Below are 13,901 nucleotides of genomic sequence, written 5' to 3'. Positions count from 1 at the left end.
ATGTCAGCTCCACGTTCCTCGGTGGAGGAGCCAGAACATGGCTCTTGGTTTCTGCCACTCTCGTCCCCTGCCCCGTGGGGGGGGGGCTGCCTGACGCCCGGCACTGCCTCTTACCCGACCTCTTTAATCTCCACCTTGCTGGGATCCAACTCGATGTACTTCTTCTCGTCAAAGACGCGATTCACTGTCGGCCCCAGGACGCTGTGCAAATACTGCATCCCTGCCACCTAAGGAGAGGCGGCCAGTGAGGCAGGCAGAGGAGCGTGCAGCTTGCACACACACACACACACACACCCCCCTCCCCTCAGCATTTGCAGGCATAGTCCTGCGTCCAAAGGGCAAGCTGGATCCACGCCACGTGTCCGGATCTCCACTGCAGCCCAATGAAAGGCTCAGAGGCCACACCATTATCTCACTGAGGATGGGGGTCTAACATTTACAGATGGACTCCAGCTACAGGGATCCAGGCCCGGTCTCCTCACCATTCACTGGTCTCAGAGCTGGGTGTTTATCTTGGCCCGTTACAGAGACAAGGGCGGGCTACAGAGTATAGATCTGGATCCAAAATCCCCCCAGTCACAGGGTTTCAGCTCAAACCCAGCTCTGCTCCCAACTCGTGGAGCAGCTTTCAAGGCAGACTAGGGCCTGCAACTGGAGGGAGCCGGACTCAATTATCTAGGTCAGCTCCCGCCCTGGCGTCCGTGGATACTGAAAGACCGATAACACACTCCAGCACCTTCAGAAAGGATTCCATCGACTTCGAGGCCAGGGAGTTGCTCCGGAATAACGTGTTTGGCTCATCTGAAAATGAGAGCGTCACCTGTGAGAGACCCGAGGAGCCAGAGCCCGCGGCTTTGGTCACCGGGAGCAGAATTTCCCTGGCACGTCTAGCACGCTTAGGGCACATCTTGCAGGCCAGCCTGAATGTGCTTGGATAAAATAAGAAAAACCCAAAGCTTCACTTTGGAGCTCAAGTCAAACCTAAACTGACCCTTTGGGGGCCTTGGAAAAATTCAGGTCCCTCCCCCCCAATTATTTTATCATCCTTCTTGTTGTAGTTTCTAAGCATTCCCATCATGGCAGGGTCTCCTGGCACTTCCAGCCCAGCCGTGCTGGCCCAATGGGAACGGAGGCGACTCTCAGCAGTCCTGACACCTAGTTCCCACTAACGTTCAGCCTCAAGCACTGAGCTGAACCGACCCTCCAGGCCTTTGGCCATCGGCCCCACTCAGATACTTGGGCCCACATCTCCCAACGCAACGTTACTCCACACGTGGTACTGCAGCCCTTGTGACTGCTTCCTTTGAGTAGCTCCATCCTGGCCAGCAGACGTTAGCCCTGGTCACTAGGAGAAGAGAGCGCTTCCTGAAGCCTGGCTCCAGCTCAGAACACCCCCGAAGTGGGGGGTTAGCCAGTTCCCGGGGGGGTTGGCCTGTTTGAGAATTCAGTGCCATTAGCGGACTCCAGAGCCATCCAGCCCCTTGTCTGTGACCTCTCTGCATCGTCAGCTGTTTGGAGGTTGACAGAAAACTCACATGGGCCGGGGCAGCTGACCCTGATTCATCCCAAACCTACAGGGACATTAGGGGTTTGTCACAAACTCAGTGACGTTTGATTCATGCTTTCAGACTTGGGGGATGGTGGGGAGAGAAGGGGTGGGGTGGGGAAGGCAGGGCCGGCTCCAGAGCCCAGCGGGGCAAGCACCCGCCTGGGGCGGCCCTTTCCCGGGGGGGCGGCAGGCTGGGCCAGTGGACCTGCCGCAGTCATGCCTGCGGGAGGTCCACCGGAGCCCCGGGACGACCGGACCTGCCGCAGGCATGACTGCGGAGGGGGCGCTCGTCCCGCGGCTCGGCTGGACCTCCCGCAGGCATGACTGCCGCAGCTCAACCGGAGCCGCCGGACCAGCGAACCGCCCGCAGCTGCGGGAGGTCCAGCCGAGCCGCGCGACCAGCGGACCCTCCGCAGTCATGCCCGCGGGAGGTCCGCTGCTCCCGCGGCTCGGGGGCGCCTCCCGGGCATGACTGCTTGGGGCGGCCAAATTTGTAGAGCCGCCCCTGGGGGAAGGCAAAGAGAGTCTGATGAAAAACTCTGAGCACCACCCCCTGCTTCTGAGAGCAAGGACGGTCGGGTGGTTAGAGCAGCAGCCCAGGGTTTGGCTTCCTGCATTACCTGGGGCAAGTCACTCAGTCTCTGTGTCCCAGGTCCCCCTGTGTACAAGAGGGATAATAGTCCTGCCCCACCGCCCAGGGCTGTTGCAAGGATGAATCCATTAAGGATGGGGAGGTGCGGAGATCCTCCAGTGCCAGTGGCCACAGACGCCCCTTGGGCAGATTCTCCTTTCTCACCAGCGCGGTTAAACTCGTTCAGAGCTGGGCCTTCAGCAGCCACTTGCACCAAACAACTTTACCTTACTTATGAACAAGGTCCCGTTTTCTTACTTGCCAGTAGATGGCGCTCTTTGTATGCACGACTTACCTACTCGGAGCCGGTAAACAAACCGGCCCAGAGAGACCCTTGTAAACAGCAGTGGCGCTGCACCGGATTCCCATCAGAGAAAGCAAGAGGAGAACCTCTGTCCCATACACATGCAGCAGGCTGCCGCTTACCTAGAATCACTTGTGTTGTTTAATGGAATCCCCGGGCGTGAAAGGGGACAGTAAGTGACAGGAGAAACATGGTTTGTGAATTCCTGCTAGTTTTACATCCCCGTAACTACATCTACCTCGCCCCTTTCATCAGTAGATCTCAAAGCACGTTCCAAAGAAGGTCAATAGCATTATCCCACTTTACAGGTGGGGAAACTGAGGCACAGAGGGGCAGTGACTTGTCCAAGGCTGGCCAGCAGAGCCAGGAATAGAACCCAGGTCTGCTGAATCCCAGTCCAGTGCTCTATCCACTAGGGTCCCAGACCATTTGACTCTAGCTGGGCAGGGCCGGCTTTAGGCTGATTCGCCCGATTCCCCAGAATCAGGCCCCGCACCAGCGCCTAAGAGGCCCCTGTGCTGGCACCTTTTTAATTTTTACACACCCGGCGGTGCTCTGGGGGGGAGGCGTCTTCGGTGGCAGGTCCTTGAGTGCTGCCGAAGACCCGGAGAGCCGCCGGGTGAGTACGAATCAGGCCCCACACTTGCTAAAGCCGGCCCTGTAGCTGGGTCACTCGCCGCTAGTGTAATAACAGGCTCTGCCCCATGTCCTCGTGCCTCACCTGTTTTATCCAGCTCCAGCTTGAAGAGGAGATCCAGGAACTCCTTGGCCAAGCCTTGGCCTAAGAAGAGCTTGACGAGGTTGATGGCCACTTCCTGCCTACACTCCGCCGTCGTGGTTTCGTCAATCAGGGTGATTAAACAAAGCTTCCCATCCTGCTGGGAAGAGAAGCAGGGGCCGCAGTGAGTGGAAGCGGCAGCCAGGATAAGGCCTTCCCCCTTGGCAGGGCACACTGGGTTTGGGGAATTTTCTTGGCTGCTGGCAGCTCTGGAGGCTGAAGTTTTGTCTACAGAGTGGGTACAGCCTGGGCATTGGCAGAGCTGGGGTAACCAACCCCGCTTGGCCTGACAGCGGCGTTCAAAACCCTGCATCATCAGGGGTAAAAGCCCGAGCCTCTGCCACATGAGCTACAGGAGTAACTCCCTCAGCTGCAGTAAACTGCTGTCCTCCTACGTGGGCCTGCCCCTGGACCGCGACAAAGACCGCACTCGCTTCGTGTGGTTTATACTCGCTTCCCCCATGTGGCCGCACCAGAACGCCTTACAGACTGTAGGCTGCTTGGGGCCGGGGCCATCTCTGTTGTGTGTTTGCATAGCACCTATCGCAACGTGGTCCTGGGCCGGGACCACAGCTCCAAGGTGCTATCACAATGCGAACAGATTGTTCATCAACCTAGCGGGACTATGTCTGGGATGTCCGTCCTGGCATGAGAGGAACTGGTGTGGGCCCTGAACAGATGTCGAATGGTAAGTGGCTGATGGCCTGAAATGAGCTGATCAGCGGCAGGGAATGAAATTTTGGTCACTACTGACGTAGAAGTGAAAGGCTCCGTAGCTCATTGCCAGGCCCAGGAGCCATCTGCGGCCTGCAGGGACTGAGGGGTGGCTGACCGGGAGCTCTTACAGTGACAGATTAGTTGAGTTCCAAAGGGCGTTTAACTGGTTTAATTCTTTTGAAAGCTTCATGTACCTAGCACACAGGCTCCTACAACATTTGCCCATGTGCATGTGTGAGCGTGCGCAGTAACCACTGGAACAGCTTTCCAAGGGAGGTGGTGGATTCTCCCTCACTTGGGATCGTTACGTCCAGTCCGGACAGCTCTCTAAACTCAATGCTCTAGTTTACCCTCTGGTTACAGGGCTCCATGCAGGAAGCGCTGGGTCCGGTCTCTGAAGAACAGACCAGATGATCAGAGTGGCCCGAGAAATCTATGACTCTGAATTCCTGTTTTGAACGGGGGTGATGCCAGGAAATATTAGCCCTGTGCCCAGCTGAGCAGCCTCCCAGCCGTGTCCTGCGTGGGATGGTGTGGTGCAGCCAGCTCACCTTGGGCCCTGCTTTTACTTCTTGGCACAGCAGCTGGACCAGAGGCTGGTAGTAACTGCCTGGCAGCACCGTCTCATCTCGAAGCCTCACCTGCAGCTGCAGGGAGCCCAGGTTGCCTCTGAAATGGACGGAGCACAGAACCAAAGAGTGGAGAGAAGCCAGAAGCTGGGAATGGGCGACAGGGGAGGGATCACTTGCTGATTACCAGTTCTGTTCATTCCCCTGGGGCACCTGGCACTGGCCACGGTCAGAAGACAGGATACTGGGCTGGATGGATCTTTGGTCTGACCCAGCCTGGCCACTCTTACGTTCCTATGAGATACCACGTGTGCCAGGACCCACGAGGACACCCACCCGATGGTGGTGCACAGAAACACCATGGAGGGCTGTCCCTTCGGAAGGGCTGGCACAGAAATACAGACGCGGAGGGAAGAGCGCTCCCTACTGCGTCGCCTGCCCTGCTCCCTGCCAGTCCCAGGAACGGTGGGGTCAGCACTGCCTAGGAGGGAGAGCGCCCCCTGCTGAATCCCCTGGCGTTTTCTCTGCATTTTATGGCACGAAAACGTAAGTGGATAATGACAGACTTACTCATCCACTCTGGGCTTGGATTTATCTGGCCTCAGCCTGAACCATCCTTCCTCTTGCTGAACGGTCTGTGAACCCTGGATATTAAACACCACCTAGGAAGGAACACAGGAGGAGAAAGCTGGCAAGGAAAACTGACAGGGTTACCAGAGGGCACTTTGGCTATCGAATCACTTCTGGAATAGTTCTGACGAGCGTCACCGGCTACTTCTCTCACCGTTAGCTTGTTCTCATGGCCAATTGCACATATTACACCACCACCTAGGAGGCAGTAACCGAGATCGCGGCCCCACCCCCATGGCGCTAGGCACTGTCCGTGCACATAACGAGAGACCGTCCATCTGCCCCCCCCCGCCTCAAGGCACTTACAGTGTAACAGACAAGAAAAAAAAACAGGGTGGGAGAAAGGATTTCACAGATGGGGAAATGGAGACCCAGAGAGATCGGGTCACTTGCCCGAAGTCTCACGTGAAGGCTGTGGCAAAGGTGGGAACTGATACCCAGTGCAGTCCCTTAATCCTGAACACCCCCTTCCTCCGCTAGGCCACCCTCAGGATGCCGGCGGCTAGCCTAGAGATGGCCCAGACGCTTCTCTGCCCCAGAACTTCCCTGGTTTGGATAATAATAATGAAAACACTTCCCCTCTCTACCGGACTTCACCGAGGGACTGGCAGCACTTTACAAAGGAAGGGAGAATTATTTCATCCCAACTTAAGTGTTTCTACCGAAGCATCTAATTCTCGCTCGGAGATTTTACAGTGATGGGAGGTACCTGAGCCCCTCCCCATCTTTAATGGGTTTATCCTGCGTGGCAGGGCAGTGCTGCCATCCCCTGGTACAGATGAGGCACAGAGAGGCTACAGGACTTGCTCAAGGTCACACAGGAAGGCTGTGGCAGAGCTGGGAATTGACTCGATCACCTGAGTCCCAGACTAGTGCCTTGACCACTGGGGCATCCTGCCTCCATTTCAAAGATGGGGGAAACTGAGGCACAGGGCAGCAACATGGCTTACCAAGGCTATAGAGGGAGTCAGCGGCAGCACTGGAACCAGACCTTAAGGTTTCTGACTCAGCCCCAAGTCTGATCCATGAAGGTTATGAAATATTAATCCTAATGACCGTATAAGAACCAGGCCAATGGGGGTGGCTCTGCTCAGCTGGTGGTCGCCCCTCACCTTCCCCAGGAAGTCGTTCCTGCTGACGAGATCCCAGTCCCACACCTCAATGCAGAGCTTCTCTGTGGCTGACTCGTCCAGGTCAAACTCAAAGGTCTCGTTCCAGCGGGGGTAGCAGGATTTCTTGACCACCTTTGGGCAAGGCAAAGCAGTACAGCTTTAATCACCCTCCCCAGCGGGATCCGTAATCCTCCACTAAGCAGATTAAAGGGGAAAAGAATGGGGGGGTTTTAAAAAGAGAGAGTGTTCTTCCCTGTGTCACTAACAGCCCCTAGATTATCAACGGGGGAAGAATTTTAAAAGCCTAGTGCCCGATTCTTGACCCGATTCACTGCGGCTCTGCACCTTGTGTGGTCGTCTGCATCAGTGCAAAGCACCTCAGGCCCACTTTGCACAGGGCGAGTGACCACACTAGGTACAGGGCAGGGAGTATCAGGCCCTGGATTTGCAGAGATGGCCACAATCGCCAGCGCTAGATCTCCAGCCCCTCAGAGCGGAGGAGTGGGGAGAGCCCAGCGGGTTGGAGCCGCCGGTTATAAAAAGAGGTGGCGTGTGCAAAATTCAAATGCAGATGTCTAATGAAGTCTGGGCTTTGGGGGCCAGTCTCCATCGATTTGTCACCCTGGCTGTTCTTAGTTGCCCTTTGGACACCAGAATTACACTCATCAATTTCACCTCTGTCTTTTCTCTTTCTAATCAGTTTCACTGCAGAGGCCCAGATTCCTAGTGACACTAAGGCCTTGTCAATGGTTCTGGCAATCTAAAGGGGCACTGAAGTGCATATAAATTTACATTTGAGACCACCGGAAGGCCTCTTTTCCCTGCTAGAGTGGTATAGTGGGGCCTTACTGTCACTGAGAATTCAGGCCTTTGATCCTCATGCACTACAGCAGTTTTAGATCTCAAACACAAACGTTAACCCCTGCTCCTCACAGCCCCCTCTTGCCATGACAGTGTTACCAACTCTTGTGATTTCATAGTGAGTCTTGCCATAGGACACTGTTCACTGAAAGCCCCAGCTCCTGGAGTCATGCAATTATGGGGGGAAAAAAATCGCAGCTTTCATTTTATAAAAAGTAAATTTCTAGCTCTCAAGGGCAAAAACGTGACCCAAAGGTTCAAAATGCCAAAGGCAAATAAAAAGAATCCAATTTTTTTTTAAGACAATCTCATGATTTTTGAGAGGACGTTTGTGGTTGTCAGTACTGATGTCTTTTCGTTTGTAATTGTGCAATCATTTCGATTCCTATTAGCTCTGGGAAAACGTTCTTAAAAACCACCCTTACTATACAAAAGGGAACTAAACTACCTACATTTCCATCCCCAGGGTCAGCAGCTCTCTCGGTCTGCTGACTTCTTCCCACAGGAAAAGAAAGAGTTTGCGGCTCTAGATCGTTCCTATGCATGGTTTGCCATCCAGGAACACAGGACTTGCAGAGACCTCCGGGGTCATTGAGTCTAGTACGCTGCTATTGCGGGCAAGAATCCCATTCCTAAATGTATCAAGCTCCACCTTAAAACCAGGTAGGTTTCTTGCCCCCAGTACTCCTGTTGCGTTCCAGAGCCTCGCTCCTCTCATGGTCAGGAACCTTCTAATTTCCAGCCTCCATTTTTTTAGGGTCAGTTTAATTGCCATTGGTTCTTGTGCCAAGATTATCATTAGGCTTCAGCTGCTCTTCCCTCTCCCTAGTGCTTACCCTCCTGCCGTATGTCGAGAGAGCAACTGGCTCCCTTCCCCCGACGAGCATAACTACTGCCCCATGACCAGACAGTACCAGTCGGCTGGTCCCTGCTCTGCTGGGCAGGAGGCGCAGACCTGGACTGAGAGTCTACGCCCACGTCTGGAGCCAATTTACACTCCTGTACTAGGTCACTAGGCCAGACACAGACAGCCCCAAGCTGTGAGGCTGGCAGCGACAGGAGTCCAGCAGGGCACTAGAAATGGCGCCACGCCGCAACGTTTCGATCGGGGTGCCAAGCCCCCCTCCCAAAGCATGGGGTCGCTCAGACCGCAGGAGTCTGGGTCAGGCCCACCCCGAGAGGAAATCCTGAGGCAGTTCATCTTCTATCCGAAATAACGTCACCGAAATGGCTCACAGCGCCGCCCCTGAGCGGCTTTCCTCCTGGGATCCTGAACGCAACAAGGGCCGAATTCCGGCCTGCCGTATACCTCCCCGAGCCATCCCGTTAGCGCCAACAGAACAGCTGCACAGAACGAGGCTCCTGGCGCTCTGGTCCCAGTGATGCTCACATGTAACTCACTGATCCATCCAAGAGTAACCTCCTCCCCGATGCTGTGTCCATGAAGGGACCATGACCCATGCTGCCGATTGCATCCCTGGTCCCCCCCTTGGGGAAGGGAAAGGCAGCATGGGCTGCATTCCTCTTCCACCCTGCCCCCACAATGGAATCAAACACCCCAACCTGCTCTCTCGACTCACCGAGCTCTCCTGGGTCTTGCTGTTGTAGCGAACTCTGACGAAGGGATCGGAAGCGCCGTTCCGGTCTTTCCGAGCCAAATCTCTGCCGAGAGAGGAGGAAGCAGAAGGGCCTTGGCACAAGAGAGCCTCTGACTCGAGCTGGCAACATTTTTCAACTGACACAGGTCGATGCAAAATGCAGATTAAGGTCGACCGAAACATTTCGCCACTCGGTGTCGGCCCAGAACCAAACTCATTTCAGACAGGGTTCGCTTGGACGTTTTCAAAGTGACTTTTTATTTAGAAATGTCCTTCAGTTTTATTGAAACCAATGTAAAAAAATACAATTAAAAAAAGCTCAAAATCTAAATGAAATGTTTCATTTTTGTTAGAAATTAAAAACAAAAATTGTTGTGGGTCAACCAGAAAAACAAACAAGTTTTTTTTTTTTTGGAACTGCCACTGAACTAAATAATAAAAATACATTAGTTCTTTGCACTCCTCAGGGTCTGTTTTAGGGGAACCTGCAAGATCCTCACTACCTACCGAAAGCACAAAAGAACATGAGCAAGTGCGCACCATAAAGGAATCTGCTACTTAACCAAAGCAGCTTTCAAATGCGCGGTCCCTCCTCTGTTACTCCTGGCGGCCGCTTGCGTACAGGGACGGAGGAAGAAGCGGAACAAGCGGCATGTCCATAACTGGTGTGAACGTTGATGGGAAGGTAGGGGAGTCATGGATGGAGGGAGGGATCTGCCAGGTGCCCCAGTCAGGGCTAGGAGAGAAGGGCAATAACTTGATTCCCCATGGGGTACCAGCTGCTTCCACAGAGCTCCTGTACATGTCACACTGGGCTGTGGCGTGAGCAGGAAACGCTGTCCCAGGATCCCTTGGTGGGGTAGGGCCATTGACAGGGGCAGGTTTGGCAGCACTGGGTGATCCAGACTGGCCACCGAAAGCTGCCAGCGGCGTGGTATCCCATCTGTTCCTTGGTAAGCAAGGGCTAACCGCAGCTCAGCATCCCCCACTCTTTGTATGAGCGCTCAGGGGAAAGCCAACAACAGCGGCATGGGACTTGCTAGACTGGTCCAATAGCTCCTCTCTGGGAGTGGCCAGTATCAGCGGCTTCAGAGGAGTCATCTTTCTAACACCTATCAGTCAGAGGCTAGCTGGAAGAACGAGAGTTTACATTCCTTCCCACCTTGGTCTTTTCTTTTTCCATCCCTGCTATTGTAACCCAGGAGCTTCTCATAATTCATATATGGCCAATCCCTTTCGCCATCCTTCTAAGCTCTTGGCCTCAGTAACATCTTGTGGCAATGAGTTCCACAGGCCAACTGCACGGTGAGTAAACACTTATTTCTTCATGCGTCTGTCAGCGACATTCCTTGTACTTACATTACAAGACAGAGTGAACAGAAGGGCCTGATCTACCTTCTCTCTAGCATTCATTATTTCAGTGTGTCGCTTCTCTCAGGTAAGCTGTCCTCTCTTTTGCTCTCCTTTTTCCAGACCTCTAATCATTCCTGTCGTCTCTGAGCCCTCTCTACTCCTGCTCTATCCTTGTCAATGTAGTGTGACTGGGGGGATATTTTATGTCAGATAAGGACACGCTACCGATTTATATATTATCATCATGCTATTTTCAGGAATGTGCTTCACTCCAGGCCCGAGGCAGTGTTCTCACTCTTTTGTTCCTTAGGGTAACTCAGTTTGATCTCTGGCTAGAGACGCCCTCCCTAGAGGCAAACTCTGCGCTTTGTCTCTGCAGACAGCCCAGCTGCTTACACGGATGGGTTAGAAGGCGGCATGAAATTGATCAGATTCCAATAGAATTGTCTGATTAAATATTTCTACCAATAAGCCTTCTGGCCTTATAACCTATGGGGACACTCACTGCCCGTGCCCTCATCTCCTCCCCTCCCCCCCCACCCCAGTCATTTCTTACCAAATTAAAATGCAAGCACCACTCCAACTAAGGCTCTCTGTAGCAAGACAAGTTATTTCCACGTGGCATCCCCCACATCTTTTCAGAGCCATTCAGTTGAACCCTTCTTGGTAAAAAAACGGGCTGGCTGTGTTTTCACTCTCTCCGCGGCACTTTTTAGCAAGACAAGTCCCGCCTGCTTTAAACTAGCCCAAGAGATTATTTCCACTGACGTAGGTTTTCCATGGCAAAGTTCACGTTGCGGGGTGCTGCCACACTGGGAATAAAACGCTTAGGGCCTTCCGTAGACCAAGAGCAACGGTGTATTTTTAGTCTGGATGGCTTAAAATAAAGCAACAACGGGCCAAGAAAGAACAAAAGCGAAGTTTCAATGGCAGAGCACAGCGTGTGTGCGTGTGACCCCCATGACACCCCCTTCATATTCATTTCATTACAGCCGAGTCCGCTCTGCCTCCCACGCTCCAAGTTGTTCCCTGAGATCTAAACACGTCCATGGTTGCGTCAAAGCACTTCTGATCACCTACACGAGCCTTTATTAACAAGGCAGAGCTCGGCCGACCCCATTGTTCAGAATTCAAATGGCAGAGATCCCTGTGTGATGTTGCTTTTAACTGGGGTTGATATGTGCAGGGCTCCAGGGCATTTTATGAAGGATTATTATTTGCCTTAGAGAACTGGCAGGTGCAAAGAGACTAGTGGGGAAGACGCATTTCCACGCAGTCTCTCTGACTCATACGGGCTGGATCCTCAGCTAGCGCAAGTCACACTCGGCAGAGCTCCCCAGAAGGAGCGGAGTGACGCCAGGGACAGAAGCTAAAAATAGCCAGACACCCAAACCAGAATCCTCCCCTTTAATTAGAGAATTAAAGAGACTAACGCGTTTCAAGTGCTCCCTTTCCAGAAACCACAGGGCGGGTCGGAGCCATGCGACAGGTGCCCTCCGCATGCAGGGTGAGTCACCGACTGCTAGCCGGGAAAAGCCACCCTCTGCTGCCGGGCTTACATGTGCCAAGCGTCAAAGCCACACGCAGGGTCGGCCAGTGAGGCGCTTCCCAGAGCGAGTCACAAGAGGGGCGCGTTTGTTTCATGGCGAGTCGCAGGTTCTGGCACTTTCCCCAGCAGCAGGGAGATGGGGGGGGGTGGGGAGGGTTAGCTAATATGGAAAATAACAAAGCCCAATAAAGCAATCACGGGGCAACCAACAGACTCTTTGATGATGCAGTTCAGTGATCCGAGAGGCCGACAGAGCAACGAGAGGGGCTGCCTTCTCGCCTCCTGCCCCACCAAAGAGGGACCAGACCCACACCCAGGGGCTGCGGTCGATATCAGGGCCTCTAGTTGCTACCACAGTATGAATATTAATTCCGTATTGTTCGTTAATACCCACCGCTACGGAACGCTGCTGAGTGCCTGGGTAGGTGCACTCCAGGAATTTGCACTTGGTGATGGAGAACATGAATCCCTGCATACTGAACCGAGACCCCAGGCGCACCGTGCCACGGGGGTTACGTGTCACATAGGACGTGCTGCCTCTCAGATGAAAGAGGCCCTGAGCACTCGTGCTTATTAGGCTCCCCTGGGAAGAGAAACCCCAGAATCCTGACCAGATTCCTCCCTAAATTCCCCCTGCAATGTCACTTGGACAACAGCAGCCTGCAAAGGGAGGTGTGGCCGTTGCAAGGATTCCTGCCCACAGGCAGTCTGGCTCAGGGCAGCACAGAAGACAGCTAGTATTAGAGATAATCACTCCATGCAGCCGGACAGACACCAGAAGGAAATAATGTCTGAATCTCTCCCGTAGGCGTCCTGCTGTACCCTCCCCATGCAGCCCTTGGAACAAGTCTCCCAGCCATTAGACACTGGCTGGTCATCGCTCTTGTGCAGGGTACTCCCCACAGAGCCAGTGGAAAGGCCAAGAGAGGGCGGGGGGGGGGGTGATGGTGCGGGGCTGTGAGTCACAAGGAAGGGAACTCCAGCAGCTGTCTGGCTTGGGGAAGCGGATTCCCTGCAGCTCCCCGGGGGCTTCTCCTCCCCCCTGTGCCTGGCTGACAGCGCAGGCTGGGCCGCCTGGCTGCTCTGAGGGGGCGGACTGGAGAGCTGCCTCAAGGGCGCTCTGCCCAAACAGCGCTGGCTTCCCATCTGCGCAGCCTCCGTGGGTCACGGAGCCCCGACTAGCTAATGCCTGGGCAGCCTGGCACCCTGGAGCAAACACCCAGCACTGTCTCACCCACACTGCAGCAGCAAGGCCCCCTCGCCAGCCTGGCACTGCCCGCAGGCCCCGAGCCCCACGGCTCTGCAATGGCAGACCCAGGGCCAGACAGGAAGCTGGCCCAGGGGAGGAAATGGTTACGCACAGACTGAACTGAGGAAGGAGAGGCCCGTCCTTGGGGTCACGCACCTGGAGCCAGCGGGATGGATTTGGCCCTGCATTTTTCGAGTCACCAGAAGGTCTTGCTCACATCAGCCCATTACCCTGCCCCTGAGTGTCGTCACTGCGGAGTTAACCCGGGCTCTTTACCCAGGTGTTGCCCTCGGCCCCCTACCCATCCCCACACTAACCCCCCTCACAATTCCCTGGGACAGCATCGGAGAGCAGCTCAGCTCACTGCAGCGCTCAGAGCCATGGGACATGCCCCCAGGACTCCGAGAGACTCCCCCCGGGGAGCGCAGTCCCAGCGAGCACCCAGTAACTGGGGCCGGGCTCACCCGGGGCCCATCGCCTGGGCTAACTCTGCAGCGAAGACATCCTCTTTGTTCTGCGTGGCATGAATCCTCCTCTCCCCGAGGCAGACGGGGCATCCCACACCTCTGCCTGTCTGGGGGGACAGAGATTCCCCAACAGCCCCGGAGGGTGGTACCCAGCTTGAACACATGCAGCAGAGAAGGGAAATCCCCAAGCAGTCATCCTGTCCATTCCCACTCTGCCAGGGCAGGCTCTTCCCTGGAGGACATCCCGCAGCGCTTTGGCCAGCGAGACTCCAGGGTGTCTGAACCTACAGGGCTCCCACCACTTCCTTGGGGACTTTCTTCCACAGCCTAACATCCAAGGGCGGGAAGCTTTGCCTGATGTTCATCCCCTCCATCCTTCGGAGCTCCCCGAATAGCTCCTTTCTGCCCTGCCGTGCACCCGTCCAAGCAGCACCAGGCACCCCAGCCCCACCTAGTCATTTTCTAGCCAAGGCAACCTTTAGGGCAAAACCAAGACAGTGGTGGCCCCCGCCTGCACCAGATTCTCAGAGCCTG

General features: G+C 54.8%; 1 protein-coding gene across 2 annotated transcripts in view; it reads right to left on the bottom strand.

Annotated features, from left to right (window-relative positions):
* Positions 1–13,901, bottom strand: part of RASA4B (RAS p21 protein activator 4B) — a 48,426-nt gene that overhangs the window by 10,700 nt on the left and 23,825 nt on the right. Inside the window, exons 6-12 of one of the 2 annotated variants that reach the window (XM_044993621.1) lie at positions 8,732–8,813; positions 6,291–6,422; positions 5,119–5,210; positions 4,531–4,648; positions 3,206–3,362; positions 737–801; positions 115–227 (exon numbers count right to left, since the gene is read on the bottom strand). In XM_044993621.1, the coding sequence (XP_044849556.1) occupies positions 115–227; positions 737–801; positions 3,206–3,362; positions 4,531–4,648; positions 5,119–5,210; positions 6,291–6,422; positions 8,732–8,813 (759 nt within the window). The remainder of the gene's footprint in view (positions 1–114; positions 228–736; positions 802–3,205; positions 3,363–4,530; positions 4,649–5,118; positions 5,211–6,290; positions 6,423–8,731; positions 8,814–13,901) is intronic. The other variant, XM_044993622.1, reaches the window with a different exon arrangement.

This window comes from Mauremys mutica, chromosome 19 (assembly GCF_020497125.1).
Source record: "Mauremys mutica isolate MM-2020 ecotype Southern chromosome 19, ASM2049712v1, whole genome shotgun sequence".
Classification (NCBI taxonomy): Eukaryota; Metazoa; Chordata; order Testudines; family Geoemydidae; genus Mauremys; species Mauremys mutica.
Note: the sequence above shows the minus strand (reverse complement) of the source record. Positions and strands in the feature narration are given on the sequence as shown.